This window comes from Macaca nemestrina, chromosome 4, assembly GCF_043159975.1.
Source record: "Macaca nemestrina isolate mMacNem1 chromosome 4, mMacNem.hap1, whole genome shotgun sequence".
Classification (NCBI taxonomy): domain Eukaryota; kingdom Metazoa; phylum Chordata; class Mammalia; order Primates; family Cercopithecidae; genus Macaca; species Macaca nemestrina.
The window spans coordinates 27652499-27668556 of NC_092128.1; the positions used below are offsets into that span (position 1 = coordinate 27652499).

Genomic DNA, 16058 nt, shown 5'->3' on the forward strand with positions numbered 1-16058 from the left:
TGAGAAGAAAAACTATTTAATCAACAAGTATTATCTCATAGTATGTATCAGTAATACAGCCTACATTCCAAGCAGTGCTATACAAATTAATTTATTTTGACTGTGTTTCTATTGCTATCTGTTTGCATACTAACACAGCAATTGGTATAATAGTCATTGCAAACTGAACTGATAAATGATACCTGAAAGTAACTTTGTAGCAGGTTATTAGAAATTTTGCATGATACCCTGAAACTTCATTTGCTCATCTATTTGTTTGAAACATCTCACCTGATGTTTCATGTAAAGGAAACCAAGATCCAACCTTCCAAATGCTAGGGCATCTAGCTGGATAAATTATACTGCAATACTTACCTAGAGCTGTAAAATCTGAACCAGATTTGAATAGAGCTGATGCCAGGAGCTGAAACTGTTTAAGAAAGAAAAAAAAAAAAAAGCAGCAAATTAGCTGGCTAAGTGCACTGAAAGAAAACAACCTTCTATAACTTTGACCATTTATCAGCAACTACATATTTCAGAATATGTGTGACATAGGTCTATTCACCAAATAGTGGCAAGAAGAACACATTCAGATTACAGAATACAATGACTTTTCTATCAGGCTGCTATTATCATTTTCCAAAATACTGGGCCATTTCCTGGAATTATTTTATTTTTAAAATGTATTAAAGTATGTATTTATTAAGGAACAACAGCACAATAGAATAAAAAAGAAAATTGTCATTTGAATCTAACAGATATGATCAGATTGGTGCCCTGGGCTCTGTTACTGAATTTTTAGCATATACACATTCTCATCTCAAAATAAATGTAAGCCACTGTAAAATACCTGATGTCTCAGCTGTGTAAATCAAAATCTGAGAAAAAAAGCATGTATAGACCATTTCTAAATTACAACTTAGCTTGAGATTCCACAATTATATATAATCACGTTGTTAAAACCCAAAGGCCTTTTTTAATGGACATAATGTTGTAAATGATGCTTAGATTTCCAGGCTGTCAAAGTTAGTTGAAAACAGACAATGTAATTTAACAATGAAGAAACAGAGTAAGACAAAACTATTGCAACATTAGCAATTTAACAAATAGACACAAAATAAAAAATCTGGAGAACTATTTATATTTATCTTGAATGAGAATGCAGGAAAAGAGGCAAATTAAAGGAATGAATTAAAGCAGACAAACTCCTCAATGGAGTTACTGGGTACTTCCCAAGACCTGAGCAGTTAATATCGCCAATTCCTCAGGATATATTTCACATATATGTTTGCAGTCTTTAACATTTCAGGTATTAAATCATACCAACATTTGTAAGCCCTGATGAATGGTCCTGATGAATCAGAAATTGTACAAATATTCCATAGGTATTCATCTAAGCAAGAGTTACGAAAATAGGGGGTAAAAAGAAAAATTTAAAAATGCATAGAAGTTCTTTATGTATTCTGGGTATCAGTCCTCTGTCAGATATATCTACTGCAAGGATTGTTTAGTCTGTGGCTTGTCTATTTATTTATTTATTTATTTATTTATTTTTTGAGGCAGGGTCTCGCTCTGTCACCCAGGTGGGAGTGCAGTGGCGTGATCATGACTCACTGCAGCCTTGACCTCTTGGGCTCAAGCAATCCTTCTGCCTCATTTTTTGATTTTTTTTTTTGGTAGAGACGAGGTCTCACATGTTGCCCAGGCTGGTCTCAAACTCCTGGTATCAAGCAATCCTTCCTCCTAGGCCTCCTAAAGTGCTGGGATTACTGGTGTGAGCTACTGAATCTCGCAATATCTATTTATGTTTTTAGTAGTCCTTTAATGAGTAGAAATTTTAACTCTTTTGAAGTCCAATTTATCAAGATTTTTCTTCAACAATTACTGCCTTTATTCACGTCCAAGACATCTTTACCTGTCCCAATGTTGTGAAGATAATCTCCTGTTTTCTTCTCAAAGTCTTATTCTTCTGGATTTTATCTTAAATTAATGTTTCAGTAAAGAGTGAGAAAGGTTTGAGATATCCAGTTATTCAGTAGCATTTGTTAAAAACTTTCTTTTCCCTGTTGGACTTGGCACCCTGGTCAAAAAACAACTGACCACATATGTATGGGTCTACTTCTGGACTCTATTCTGTTGTATTGATCTATTTATCTATCCTTAAGCTAGTAGCACACTGTCTTGATTACTGGGGCTTTACGTAGAGTCCTGAAATCTGATAGTATAAGGCTTCCAATTTTTTCTTTTTTCAAAACTGTTTTAGCTAGTCTAAAACCTTTGCATTTCCATGTAAATTTTACAGTGGTTTGTCTATTTCCTCAATGACAACAACAATAAAAACCAAATTTACACTGCATTAAAAGGCCAATTTGGGGAAAATGGGCAGCTTTAAACAATTTTTATCGTTTCAATCCATAAATATATCTCTTCATTTATCAAGGTCTTCTTTAATTTCTTACAACAGACTCATTCTACCCATTTGATATTTCTCTTGCTAATATAAACTATGCTTTTCATTTTCTAATTGTTCTCTGCTAGTATAAAAATAATTGCTAATAATTACTTTTTTTTTTCTCCTGACCTTGTATTTTTGTCATCTTGCTAAATTCACTTGTCCTAGTATATTGTTTTGTAGACACCATGGGGTTTTGAATGTACATAATCATGTTACCTACAAATGCAAGCAAATTTACTTTATCCTATCCAATCTATATGCTTTTTATTGTTTTTTCTTTATTACACTAGCTAGTGTAATTCTGGTAGAATGTTGAATAGAGAGGCTGATAATAATTTCCTTGTCACAATCTTAGGGAAAAGGGTTTAATGTTTAACAATTAAGAATAGTCCTAGCTGTATGTTTTTCACAGGTGTCCTTTAGGAATTTAGATTCAAGAAGTTTCTTTTTATTCCTAGTTTGCTAAGAATTTTTATTCTGATGAGTCTGAATTTTGTTAGATGCTCTTCTTCACTTACTAAGATGATCTATGGTTTTCCTTCTTCATTCTGTTAACATGGTGAATTACACTGAATTTTTTTTTCAAATGTTAAACTAGCCATATATTCCTAGAATAAACCACCACTTAGTCATAGTACACTAACTTTTCAATATATTCCTAATTAACTAAAATTTTCCTAAGAAGTTTATATTTATGTTCATGAAAAATATTGGTCCATGATTTTCTTCGCTTGTAATGTCTCTCTTGGAATTTTATTTTATTCTAATTTATTCTGAGATAGGATCCCACTCTATCGCCAAAGTTCAGCATGCAGTGGTAGGATCACAGCTCACTGCAGCCTCAACCTCCCTGAACTCAGGTGATCCTCCCACCTCAGCCTCCAGAGGAGCTGGGACTACAGGCATGCACCACCACACCCAGCTAATTTTTTGTATGTTTTTGTAGAGACAGGTTTTTGCCATGTTGCCCAAGCTGGTCTCAAACTCATAGGCTCAGGCAATCCACCCCTCAGCTTCCTAAAATGCTGGGATTACAAGCGTGAGCCACCATGCCCTGCTTTTGTTGGGATTTTATACCAAAGTTAACCTGGCTTTATAAAAGGATTAAAGAAGTATCACCTTCCTCTAATTTCTGAGAGTCTATGTAAAATTGTATTTTTTTCTTCCTTCTTTAAATGGTTGATAAAATTTACTGCTATTATGGGCCTAGAGTTTTTTGTTAGAAAATTTTTTATTACAAATGTAATCTCTGTAGTAGATATGGAGTTCCTTAAGATTTTCTATTTCTTCTTGTGTCAGTTTTGGTAAACTGTGTCTTTTAAAGTATTTGTCAATTTCATCAAGTTGCTGAATTTGTCGATGAAGTCCATACCCACTTTACTTTTAATATATGTAGGGTCTATACTGATGCCCTCTTTTCATTTGTGATGTTGATAATTTATGTTTTCACTTTTTTTCTTGGTGATATGGTTTGGATTTGCATCCCTGCCCAGATCTCATGTTGAATTGGGGGAGGGGTTTGGTGGGAGGTGACTGGATCACAGGGGCCGATTTTCCCCTTGCTGTTCTTGTGACAGTGAGTTCTCATGAGATCTGGTGGTTTAAACCTGTGTGGCACTTCCCCCCTCATTGTCATTCTCTCTCCTGCCACCATGTGAAAAAGGTGCTTGCTTCCCCTTCACCTTCTGCCATGATTGTAAGTTTACTGAGGCCTCCCAGTCATGCTTCCTGTTAAGCCTGTGGGCCTATGAGTCAATTAAACCTCTTTTCTTCATAAATTACCCAGTCTCAGGTGGTTCTTTACAACAGTGTGAGAACAAACTAATACACTTGGTAAGTCTTGCTCGGGGTTTATCAATTTATTTACCTTTTCAAAAGGCCAACTTTTCACTTTAAACATTTCTCCATTGTTTGTTTCCTATTTCATGAATTTCTTATTTTCTACTTATTTGGGGTTGAATTTGCTCCTCTTTTCTAACGCCTAAGGTGAAAAATAAATTTTATTGGCTCTACATATAGGATAAGGAGAAAACTATTATCTTAACAATCTGATTAAATAAGTGGAACTGTATGTACTGGCCTAAGGATTTTAACACATACCAAGTGATATTACAGACCTCTTTCCCAAACTCTGGATTTAAATATCCAACAGTCACCTCAACATCTTAAGTTAGCTGTGTCATAGATATCTCAAACTGAACATTTCCAAATTTAAACTCCTGAATGCCAGTCAGGAGTCCCCACAAACCAGCTCCCCCAAGAACATTCTCACCTCAGTTGATAGTAACTCCATCCTTCCAGTTTTTCAGGCCAAAAACTTTAGAGTCATTTCTTTCAAACACTAGATCTAATCTATCATAAAATTCTGTTGGTTCTATCTTTAAAATATATTGAGAATCTGCTCTATTTTACTTCTCACCGTTCTATCATTATTTTGGTCCGAGCTTCAGTAACTCCTTGTGGCCCAGGCTGGAGTGCTGTGGCACGGTCTCGGCTCACTGCAACCTCCACCTCCCGGGTTCAAGTGGTTCTCCTGCCTCAACCTCCCCATTAGCTGGGATTACAGGCACCTGCCACCATGCCCGGCTAATTTTTTGTATTTTTAGTAGAGATGGGGTTTGACCATGTTGGCCAAGCTGGTCTTGAACTCCTGATCTCAGGTGATCCACCCACCTCAGCCTCCCAAAGTGCTAGGATTATAGGCTGAACCACTGTGCCTGGTCCAATACTTACACAGTTCTAATGTGCTATATAATTTGCTTCTTTAATGTTTATTGTCTTTCTCTACTAAGATGTAAGCACCTCCTGGGCAGGGATCTTGTTTGGTTTGCTGATATAGCTCCTCTGCCTAGAATGCCTGAACTATTATCGGGAATCGATACACATCTGTTAAATGAATGACACCAGTACTCTGGAAACTCTGCAGAAGTGTAATGAATACAAAATGTGTTATTGTAGCTGAAAACTTATTCTCATTCCTTCTCTATTATAGAAGTCTTCTCTGAAAGTGGTATAATTGACTTAGGCATCCTTTTCTCAAGCCTTTTCTAGAAAAAAATATATTTTTTATAAGATTTATTATAAGTTCATCACCAATTCAGAACCCATGTTCTGAAGACTGGAGGAAGCAAAGAACATTTTTTTGTTATATAGTTGATAGTTGTCAATGTCCTGACAACAGGCACAATGATGATGATCATAACAACCGTGAAAAAAAAAATCTAAAAAACACTTTTCGTGTTTTGAGACTTAAATGAGAAAGTCATTTAATAACATGAAATTTTTGTAAAACATATAAACAGAACAAAAACAAATTACTATAGGAAATTAAGAGCAGTAAGGCCCTTCTCAATGAGTGGAATGATTTCCTACAATGAAAGTGAAGATCTACATGCCTCACTGACAAATATCATCAGTATACATGTGAACTGTCACCAGAGAATTTCTTCCCCACAGACGGATTGTTGGATATAAAACATTTTAAAAGTCAAATCTGTTCACACATTAAAACAAAATAATAGTATTACAGACCAGTTATTCTCAATGTCAGGAATGTTTTCTGTTTTCTGTTCTTTAAGAGCAGACAGAAGAGAATCTTAGTGTGAGGGCATTGTTTTAAAAAGTGGGGTGATTCTGATGCCAACATACACACATACACACACACACACACACACACACACACACACTACCATTTCTTTCTAACTTCTACTAGGGTTCACCAACTCTTGCTAGATTAAGCTTTTATGAAATGGAATGGAAGCTGGTGGCATACAAACTCCTAAGTTGTTACTACTTTAAAAAGAAGAAAAAGAGAAACCAGCTACCAAAATTTTAAAAATGGCTTAAATGAACTTGAGATACCTCCCTGTCCTGTTTTTTTCCCATCAGTTTAACTTTAAGAACAAACTGTCTTGTTTTCTTTGGCCTAGTTGCAGCTCACACAGCTGAAATTATTTACTTTGAAATATTTTGTTTTGGCTTCAAAAAATAAGGAAAAAATGATTGTTCCCAGTTACAGCCATTTTACACAGAATATGGAGAAAACACAAGGAAATCTATGCATAACTCTCAAATGTATGGCCTAACAAAATTAACATTAACGGACTCTTCACAACTAAGTACACTTATAAGTCATAAAAGATTAAATCAAATATATTCTGCCACTTGGCAAAACTATAATTATTTCTCCTATTTCCACAGTATCATCAATTGACTGAAGACAAACATATTCTGCCACTTGGCAAAACTACAATTATTTCTCCTATTTGCACAGTATCATGAACTGACTGAAGACTCAAGGAAAGACAATTAACTGTCCTCCTTCATGGGGGTTCTAAAGTATGTTCTGCAGATTCTCTACCTAGTGAAGGGCTGTAATCAATAACGAGAGACTTAGGACTTAATTTTATAGTACGAAACTATGAAAGAGTATCTCTTTGTTATGGTGCTGAAGGCACGGAACCTCTGTTGCTTGAAAGTACAATAAACCTGGAGCCTGAAAGTGATTCGACATTAAATCTGACACCTGTGTCAATGCTCAAGCATGCCGGGCACAGCTTGATACTGCTATTACAAAGCCAAAGCAAGGCAGCAGCTAACAGGGAAAGAGACCTAAGGGTCAGAACTATATATAATCAGCACAAATTCTGTGAGTGGAAGGCAAATGCACTGCAGTTCAGATATTGCTAGATGAACAAGGACAGCTGGCAAAAGGAAAAAATGACAAAAAGAATCTCAGATATTAGCGGAAAGAGAGCGTATGAAACCACAAAAATCACTGCAGGCATATTCACACACCATGGATAAGCAAACATGTTCTTAAGGATATAAAATCTTTAGAAACAGTTGTTTCTATCCCAATGTTATGTAACAAAAAACTGAAAAGTAATCATTGGCTAACTGATTTCTCAATCTTAGCAACTAGGAATGAATGAAATTAGTAGCCTATAGACAAACTATACTGCTACAACATTCACATAACTAAATATTAAGGCACCAAGGATTCGAACTCCCACCAATCTCTCTTCATTTTCTTCCTAAGCAACAGGGGATTTTTCTTTCCTCTCTTGGGGGATCTAAACTATCAACAGAAAAGTTTATATTGAACCATTATATAATCCTTAAGTAAAATAATCATGGGACTATGGACAAAGTAAAAATTTCTATTTGCTTTCCAAAACACAAAACTAAGTTAAAACTTTATACCCAATAATCCTTTTCTGAATGGACCAAGGGTTTTTGGTGACTTGAATCTTATCACATGAAAACATGCCTATTCAATTTTTATTTCACCGGCTCTGTGACATTTTAAAGATTATTGATGTCATCATATTTTCTTCATTTTCCTTTACACACTCAAGAGCAAAATCATTAAATATGTTAGGAAGACATTTAAAAATGCAACTTCTGAAATTTATTACCACCTTTCTTTACCTCTTTTGTCTCTTCTGGGTCTGAATGATCCACAGTTATATAAAGATCATTTTGCAAATATTTCAGAGCACTAAGGGGATCCATTTGGGCCTTTTCTTCAAACCTAGAAAATGTAAACAAGAATAATTATCTGGAGTTATGACAAAGTATCAGAAATGTCTTTCAGACCTGGAATAAAATACACTGTTACACTGTGTATGAGTTGTTCTAGATATCTAGAAAATGTCAGTTTAGGAATCCAGAAGTAACAATACTGCCATGTAGACAGTGTAGGCGTGGAGTTCTTGGAAATGTAATGGTAATGCCAGGTGGTCACAGGCAGCTGTGGTGCTAGAGACTGGGTAGGAGCATTTCCTACTCTTCTCTTAAAACTACAAGGTAAGACTAAACCAACTACCAAACAAAGTGAATATGCTACATATTTTATAAAACAGAACTTCAAAAAATCCCAATGTGCTTCATCCAAAACGAGTAGACATAAAAATAAAAACACTTGCTTAGATTTGTATGTTTTCTAATGGAGATGCTTAACAGACACCTTGGAAACTGAAATAAGCAGGGTATCTTTAAATGAGTATCATTAACACTGATTACTTTTAATGAGATTATGTCCATGTCTCAGTCAGTAAAAACAACTGCAGCAACCACTTCTCAAGCATTTGTAATATGCTAGACATTGTATTGAGTATTTTACATGTACCACTTCATCTATCCTCATAATAATGCTATGATGATGATCTATTTTATCACTGTTTATCACAAAAAAACATGAAAATAGGGTGCTGTGGCTCATGCCTGTAATCCCAACACTTTGCGAGGTCAAGGTGGGTGGACGGCTTGAGCCCAGGAGTTTGAAATCAGCTTGGCCATCATGGCAAAACCCCATCTCTACAAAAATCAGCCAGGTGTGATGGCACGTGCCTACAGTCCCAGCTACTCAAGAGTCTAAGGTGGGAGGATTGCTTGAGCCTGGGGGTGCAGTTAGCCATGATCGTACCACTGCACTCCAGCCTGGATGACAGAGTGAGATCCTGTCTCAAAAAAAAAAAAAAAACAAAAAAACCCCAAAATGAAAAACTGAGGTGCAGAGAATGAATCTGGATGAGCTCTCCTAAACAACAAAAAACTGTATGTATCTATATATCTATCTGAAAAAGATAACGTCTCTGTTATATCATAATTACATATAGATTTATTTCTAATAAGTTGGTATGCTTTTCAAAATATACAGACAAGGAAAAGAGGAATTTCCTTTGAGTAGGAATGGCTATGAAGAGCCTTTCACGATGGCATTCAGGTTGACGGCATCCTCGGTGATAGGGTATCTGTACTTCAGGCAGGGGCAAAGACTAGCAAAATATTACAGCTCTCTTGTACCAGGCAGTACCGTAAGAGTGACAGCCAGGCTTACAGCCTTCAGATGAGAGTCCTTTAGGTAAAGACCATGTTACTCTACCATCTTGTCCACAACAGATTAGATTAGACCAAGGTTTTGGTACCCACGCTTTGATTAGCAGTTTATAAAGTGGTTTGGCAGAATTCTTCCTAATAGGGACACTCTCCCCAGGAAATGCTTTCTAAGAAGATTCTTTCTCTTGGATAATCTGAATGTGAGACATATAAGGACATGTAAAGAGCAGACAGAAATAGAGAAGGCAGTAAACAGAAGCCATGAGATGGCAGATTCTGTCCATCCGTCCATCTACCTATCTATCTATCTATCTGTCTATGCTTCTATCTATGCCTCTATCTATCTGTCTGTCTATCTATCTATCTATCTATCTATCTATCTATCTATCTATCTACCTACCTACCTACCTACCTATCTACCTACCTACCTATCCATCTATCTATCTATGCCTCTATCATCTATCTATCTATCTATCTATCTATCTATCTATCTATCTATCTATGCCTCTATCTATCTATCTCTCTACCTACCTACCTACCTACCTACCTACCTACCTACCTACCTATCTATCCATCTATCTATCTATGCCTCTATCTATCTATCTATCTATCTATCTATCTATCTATCTAGGCCACGAGGTTGGGAGAAAGTCAGCAGTAGTCAGTAGAACAGGACAAGCAGATGGAGAAAGAAGCAGACAGAAGTACAAGGAAAAGCTACAGTAGCACCCAGCTACTAGAATTGTTCCAGTATCCTAAACAATTCTCCATCCAGTTTCACTGTTCAAATGCTGACAAGGTGCCTTAATTCCCTGAATAATCTAATAATAAATTCTTTTTCAGCTGAGGTATCCAAAGCATGGCATTATCCTTTACAACCTGAAATAGCCTAACCAACACACACATACAATCCCATATCCAGTAAAGAGATCAGCTTCCTGAAAGTTATGTTTTCCACCTTCATTTTCTGAGCTATTTTTGGCTAGCAAGAACTTATCACAGACTTGTGTCTGTAGCCTAGAATCGTATTTTAATCAACAGTTCTGCCCTGTTTCTAAGTGAACAGAAATTAATCCTATCACAATTTTTTTTGCCCATTTCTACCCACAAATCATCATCAAGTTTGGAAACCTGAATGTCATATGAAAAAATAATAGTGGTATTTTATTTATTACATCACATGACATCAGTAAGAACAAGGAGATACTTCCTTGGCACACAATATACTTCTTTCTCTCCTTCTAAATTTATATTCTAACTGAACAGAAAAATTGTTTTCCATTAAGAACAACAACAAAAATAAGCCAGTCTAGCAGTTAGTACAAGCTCCCATATTAAAAAAAGAAATCTGCATAACATTTGAAAAAGGCAATTTTTGTGTTCTACCCAATTCATAGACACAAACTTCTATCTATTCTGTCTATAATGTAGCGATGTCCCTCAAATTCTTGAATTTACCTAACAGCTTGGTAGAGAAAAAGGTCTAAAATAAGCCTTTTATTGTCAGTTTGAATTGGCAGTTGACAAGATTCTCAAGATGCCCTGAGTCATCCTTGACTGCTCTCTTTCTCTCATACCCATATCAAATCCATCAGGAAATTCTATTGGCACAATCTCCAAAGCTTATCCAGAATGTTAAGGTGCCTTCTTGATCTCTTGTGGAATGTCTCTTCCTCTGCCTGTCCTTCAAATGGTGGTGGTCCTCAGAGAATACCCAGTAACCCTTCACTCTTCTTGCTCACCCCGAGCAAGCTCCTTCTCCCCGTGACTCACAACTGTAATGTCAGGCCAAGTCTTTTCACCAAATGTTCAGATGGCCTCCACTTGCATGTCTTACAGACTTCTCAAACCTAAAGTGCCCCAAACTGAAATAATCTTTTCCAACACATAAACCTGTTGTTTCTGAAGAATTCCCCACCTGAGGGAAAGCAGCCACGAGTTTTACCCAGTTCTTCTGGATGAAAATACAGAATGATTTTTATAAAATATAAGCCTGAATGTGTTACTCCCCTACTTAAAATCTTTCAATCTCCCCTAAGAGTAAAAGCTGAAGGCCCCTTACAAGCTGTCCCTTTCCTAGTCCCTTCAACCTCATTTCTTATCACAATCACCTCACTCATTCCACTTCCACCACGCTTCTTCTCAATTCACTCCTCAAATTATTCAGGCATTATTTTTAACCTCAGAGCCTTGACTATTACCTGTCTAGAACACTCCCCACCCCACCAGACAGCTACATGATTCAGTCCCTCTTGTCCCTTAAGTTTCTATTCAAATGCCATCTTCACTGTGCAGTCTATCCTGATATTATTTAAAACTACATTCCCATCTCCCTCACCTGTATAAACAATAACTCAATCTGTTTCTTTTCATAGTACTTACCATCTAACATGTAATATAAATTCCTTATTATGTTTACTGTTAGTCTGCCTTCTTAAGAATGGAAACTTGAGGGCAGAGTTTTGTTCATTTTCTTCATTGATACATATGTATATATGACAGTTAAGCAGTGAGCTCTGGAATCAGAATGCTCAGGCTCAAGTCCTGGCTCTGCCACATAATAATATACAGGGTCTAGCATAAAGTAATTGCCAGGCTGGTCTTGAACTCCTGGCCTTAGGCAATCCTCTTACCTCTGCCTCCCAAAGTGCTGGGATTATAAGCGTGAGCCACTGCACCTGACCCTAAAGCAAATTTTTATTACCATGTAACACTACAGTAACCAAAAGGACAGAAACCCTTTTCTGCATTTTTTAGTAATTTATTACCTTCTAGGCTAAAAAGCAAACATGACTCAGGGTGGGGGAGGGTGTGTGTGTGTGAATGTATATGTATATATGAAAATGCTTGATTAAATGATTTTGCAATTAAATAATAAAGGTGATATAAAGCCACAAGCCTATTTTGAAATTGTATTGTATTCCTAAACATCAAATTAGGAAGATATAGTATAGTCAACTATATCATCACATTCACTGTTAAGAGAGTTATCAAGAGCTCAGGCACGTGCCATTAAGCTAGAACTGATCTAATTTGTAGTTAGCTTTGAGTTACTTTGATGTAGGCATGTCACCTTCACAGAAATTATTTTCCATTTTTTAACAGTTGCAAAATCTCACTTGTTCTGTTTTTATAAATTTTTAGCATCAATATCTATATTTTGTATCTTCCTTTGAAAAAGGAAAGCAAAAATAAGTAGAACAGGGCATTTACAAAATTCATGATCTTCGTAGTATTTACAGTGTCATTATTAAATGTGCCAAGAGAAAGTTCTATCTCCAAAGCTAGGTAATACCAACAACAGCTGATAATGTTAATTAAATGTTTTCAGCGAATTATTTTCATACCTGTGTTTTCTTATGAGGTACTTGCAATGCCTCAGTAAATAATCTTTTGAAGGTCTACACAACTTCAGTGACCAGAAGTCATCTAATCTCATCTTTGGAGAGCAAGATTTTCCTGGATTCCCACCAAATAAATAATGAACCTATAATAAGCAAAATAAGCCAGACTTTAAAAAATGCATGCATACCCAAGATATTTTAGTAGCAGTGCATAATAGGTTAACTTACTGAGCCTATTTAAATAAAAAATTAAAAATTATATTGCATTTTTACCAAAATCTTCTCTCGATTTTTCTTGTTTCTATTTTACTTTAAAGCACCATGGCTACTTAAAAAAACTGCATGTATGCTAAAATGAGTTATGTTACCACAATTACAATGATAGTGGAAGGCATGAAACAAAAACAATGATAGGAAGAAGCTAATCCATGATATTATTTGCTGAGGACAACAAATAATGGGGATAAAATTAATCAACATATTGATCATATAACAAATATCTTAAAAATTCTGACATAAATGCTCAATCACTAAAAGTTAACAGTCAAGTCAACAGGTCAACTAGAAACTTTAAAAAATTTTAACATCTTAATTTTGCTTTAACTGAAATGCCAAATATTAAATGGCACATATAATTTGTGAAATAACATTAAAAAATTATTCCATAATTCAATACCAAAAATGAAATGCAAAAGGAATTTATGATTTCACTATTACATTAATCAGAGTTATCTGTTCCTCAGATAACTTTGGAAGATAAAACAGTGAAGAAACAGAATCACTTTCATAAGTGGTAGAAGTGAGAGTATAACTGCCTAAATTTATTGCATTTGAATGTTTTTCTGTACTTATGCAAAAGCATTTAAATATTTAAATATTTTAATTACAATTAGTGTATAAATTTATTAAATTTAAATTAAAATATTTCCTAAAATGTTAAAAACATTTATATTCATTGGTGTTTATATAATAGAGTAATCATCCCTATCCTATAGATGGAAATTCATTTACTCCTTAAATTGAGAGGTTATAAAAGAAAGGGCTTTTACTCACTCCCATGGTAGCTTTTACCTAAAGGTCTCAAAGTATATCATGTAGAATTTAAATAATCATCCGTGGCTTAACAGAAAGAATTGGTCTCTGTCAGTAATTTACTATATAATCTAAGTCCGATCACTAAAGGACATGGTTAAGTTTAAGGGAGAAATAAAGAAATAACTCTCAACACTATGACACTAAAAATTCATAACACAAGACCATTTCACAAGGCTGATTTAAAAGATATATCACTAGTATATCAGGAAAATTAAGATAAAAAGACTTCTTACACAATGGGAAAATCTAAAACCAAAAACCATGTTATATCACAGAACAAGGTACCTGAATGCTGACAACTGTACATCTTTTACTTGGATATTCACATTGTAGAAACAATAGGCTATGTCATATCTCTAGAGCTATACAGCTAAAAAGCTGCCACTGACTATTTCCAAAAAAGGAAAAGTACCAAGAATTATAGACTATGTAAAAATGCTTATTCTCTTAAGGAATTTTAGGGAGAAGTGATATTGAGTGTTTAATATTCTATTGAATGTCTACTATGTATTTTAACTTTTTACTCAAATCCAATTTAAAACAATCAGAAAGATATATTTGGGGATTAATTCAGACAGTAGGCCATGGAAAGTTAACAGGTCAATGTAGTTAGGATACCTTGTGTAGTTCATCGTATACAAGCTGATGGGCAAACCTTGGACATGGTTCTTCTTCCTGAAGACTTTTAGTTGGATTATCCTTTGCAGCTTGATCATTCTTATAGACACAAGACCTGCAAGACACTGCTTTTAAGGCATTCTACCTTAGAGAATTAGCAGCAAAGATAATACAACTGTAGCAAGTAAATTAATTGCATGTCTAACTACTAACAAAAAATTTTAGAAATATGTTCACATCAAATATTAAAGTTCTAGTTACTCAGGCTGGGCGTGGTGGCTCACGCCTGTAATCCCAGCACTTTGGGAGGCTGAGGTGGGTGGATCACGAGGTCAGGGCTTTGAGACCAGCCTGACCAACATGGTGAAACCCCATCTCCACTAAAAATACAAAAATTAGCTGGGCGTGGTGGCGGGCGCCTGTAATCCCAGCTACTCAGGAGGCTGAGGCAGGAGAATTGCTTGAACCCGGGAGGCGGAGGTTGCAGTGAGCCGAGATTGCGCCACTGCACTCCAGTCTGGGCGACAAAGCGAGACTCCATCTCAAAAAAAAAAAAAAAAAAAAGGTTCTAGTTACTCATAAAACACTCTGAATTTGTTAGAACTGAGTTCTGAAGTTCTTTTCATGTCCATTAAATAGCTCACGTATCCTACTTTTTGTTATGAAATACAAACAGCATACATGAAAGCTCAAACTAAAGAAAGAGACGCTATCTTATGTATGTACAATAAAAAGATGTACAGTATACACTGCTGTCATTTGACTGTAAATAAATGTCCTACTTAGAAAATAATAAATTCCTTAGCTGCAGAACACTACTCTCCATTATGAAAGGAGAAGTTCTCTGAAGTGCTTCTGTTCTGTACAATATTCACTTATGGAGCAATCACAGAATGTCAGAGCTGGATCCCTGTTTTCCCAAAGCAAAATGTGCAGCACCAGTTCTGTGGGATGCTCTATGACACAAAAGTCATGGTTTGGAAATGCTAAGTAATACTGTCCCCTCCCCGCTATAGTCAAGCCTCTTAGTTTTATGAAAACTAAGATCTGGGAACATTAAAAAAAAAAAGCATTGTTCTCAAGTTCACACAGAACTAGACTAGAAGAGAACAGAACCTAGACTAAAATACAGTTCTCTTGAGTCCCAGACCAGGAACCATCTACTACTTGAAAAACACAGAGGTAAAATCCATTCACTGAACATCACTGTATACACAGGTACTGATACTAATTTTTTGTATTGACTTTTAAATGTACAATGTCACAAATTAACATAAGACTCTTTCTTCTTTTGAATAAACCAACAACCTCAAATAACTGCTACATTGGGATTGCAGCAGATACAAGAGTTCCTTACCAACTATTCCTCACAATGTCATAAATCCAGAATGAATTTCTAACATTTTCTTCCCTCTTTTCCTTATCTTTGCTGAGTCCAGATAAGACATGTATTTCATTCAGTTCTGGATCAATAGTTGCTCTCTGTGTAAATCCTGTCATTGGAACTACAAATTAAAGAAAAAAAAAAGATGAAAATACTCACTTTAGATAGTTTAGTATTTACTTTCTTAATTCTTTCTTTATTTTTATTTATTTATTTATTTTGAGACAGAGTTTCGCTCTTGTTGCCCAAGCTGGAGGGCAATGGCGCCATCTCGGCTCACTGCAACCTCTGTCTCCCGGGTTCTCCTGCCTCAGCCTCCCGAGTAGCTGGAACTACAGGC

The 16058-nt window shown here is 35.7% G+C and overlaps 1 protein-coding gene across 5 annotated transcripts in view; it reads right to left on the reverse strand.

Annotated features, from left to right (window-relative positions):
* Nucleotides 1-16058, reverse strand: part of LOC105471375 (muskelin 1) — a 380915-nt gene that overhangs the window by 13954 nt on the left and 350903 nt on the right. For 4 of the 5 annotated variants that reach the window (XM_011723823.2, XM_071093953.1, XM_011723822.3 and 1 more), the window contains 5 exons: nt 15692-15839; nt 14335-14449; nt 12625-12764; nt 7868-7970; nt 355-409 (listed from right to left, as the gene is read on the reverse strand). In XM_011723823.2, the coding sequence (XP_011722125.1) occupies nt 355-409; nt 7868-7970; nt 12625-12764; nt 14335-14449; nt 15692-15839 (561 nt within the window). Of the gene's footprint in view, nt 1-354; nt 410-4301; nt 4416-7867; nt 7971-12624; nt 12765-14334; nt 14450-15691; nt 15840-16058 lie in introns of those variants that run through there. The other variant, XR_981107.3, reaches the window with a different exon arrangement.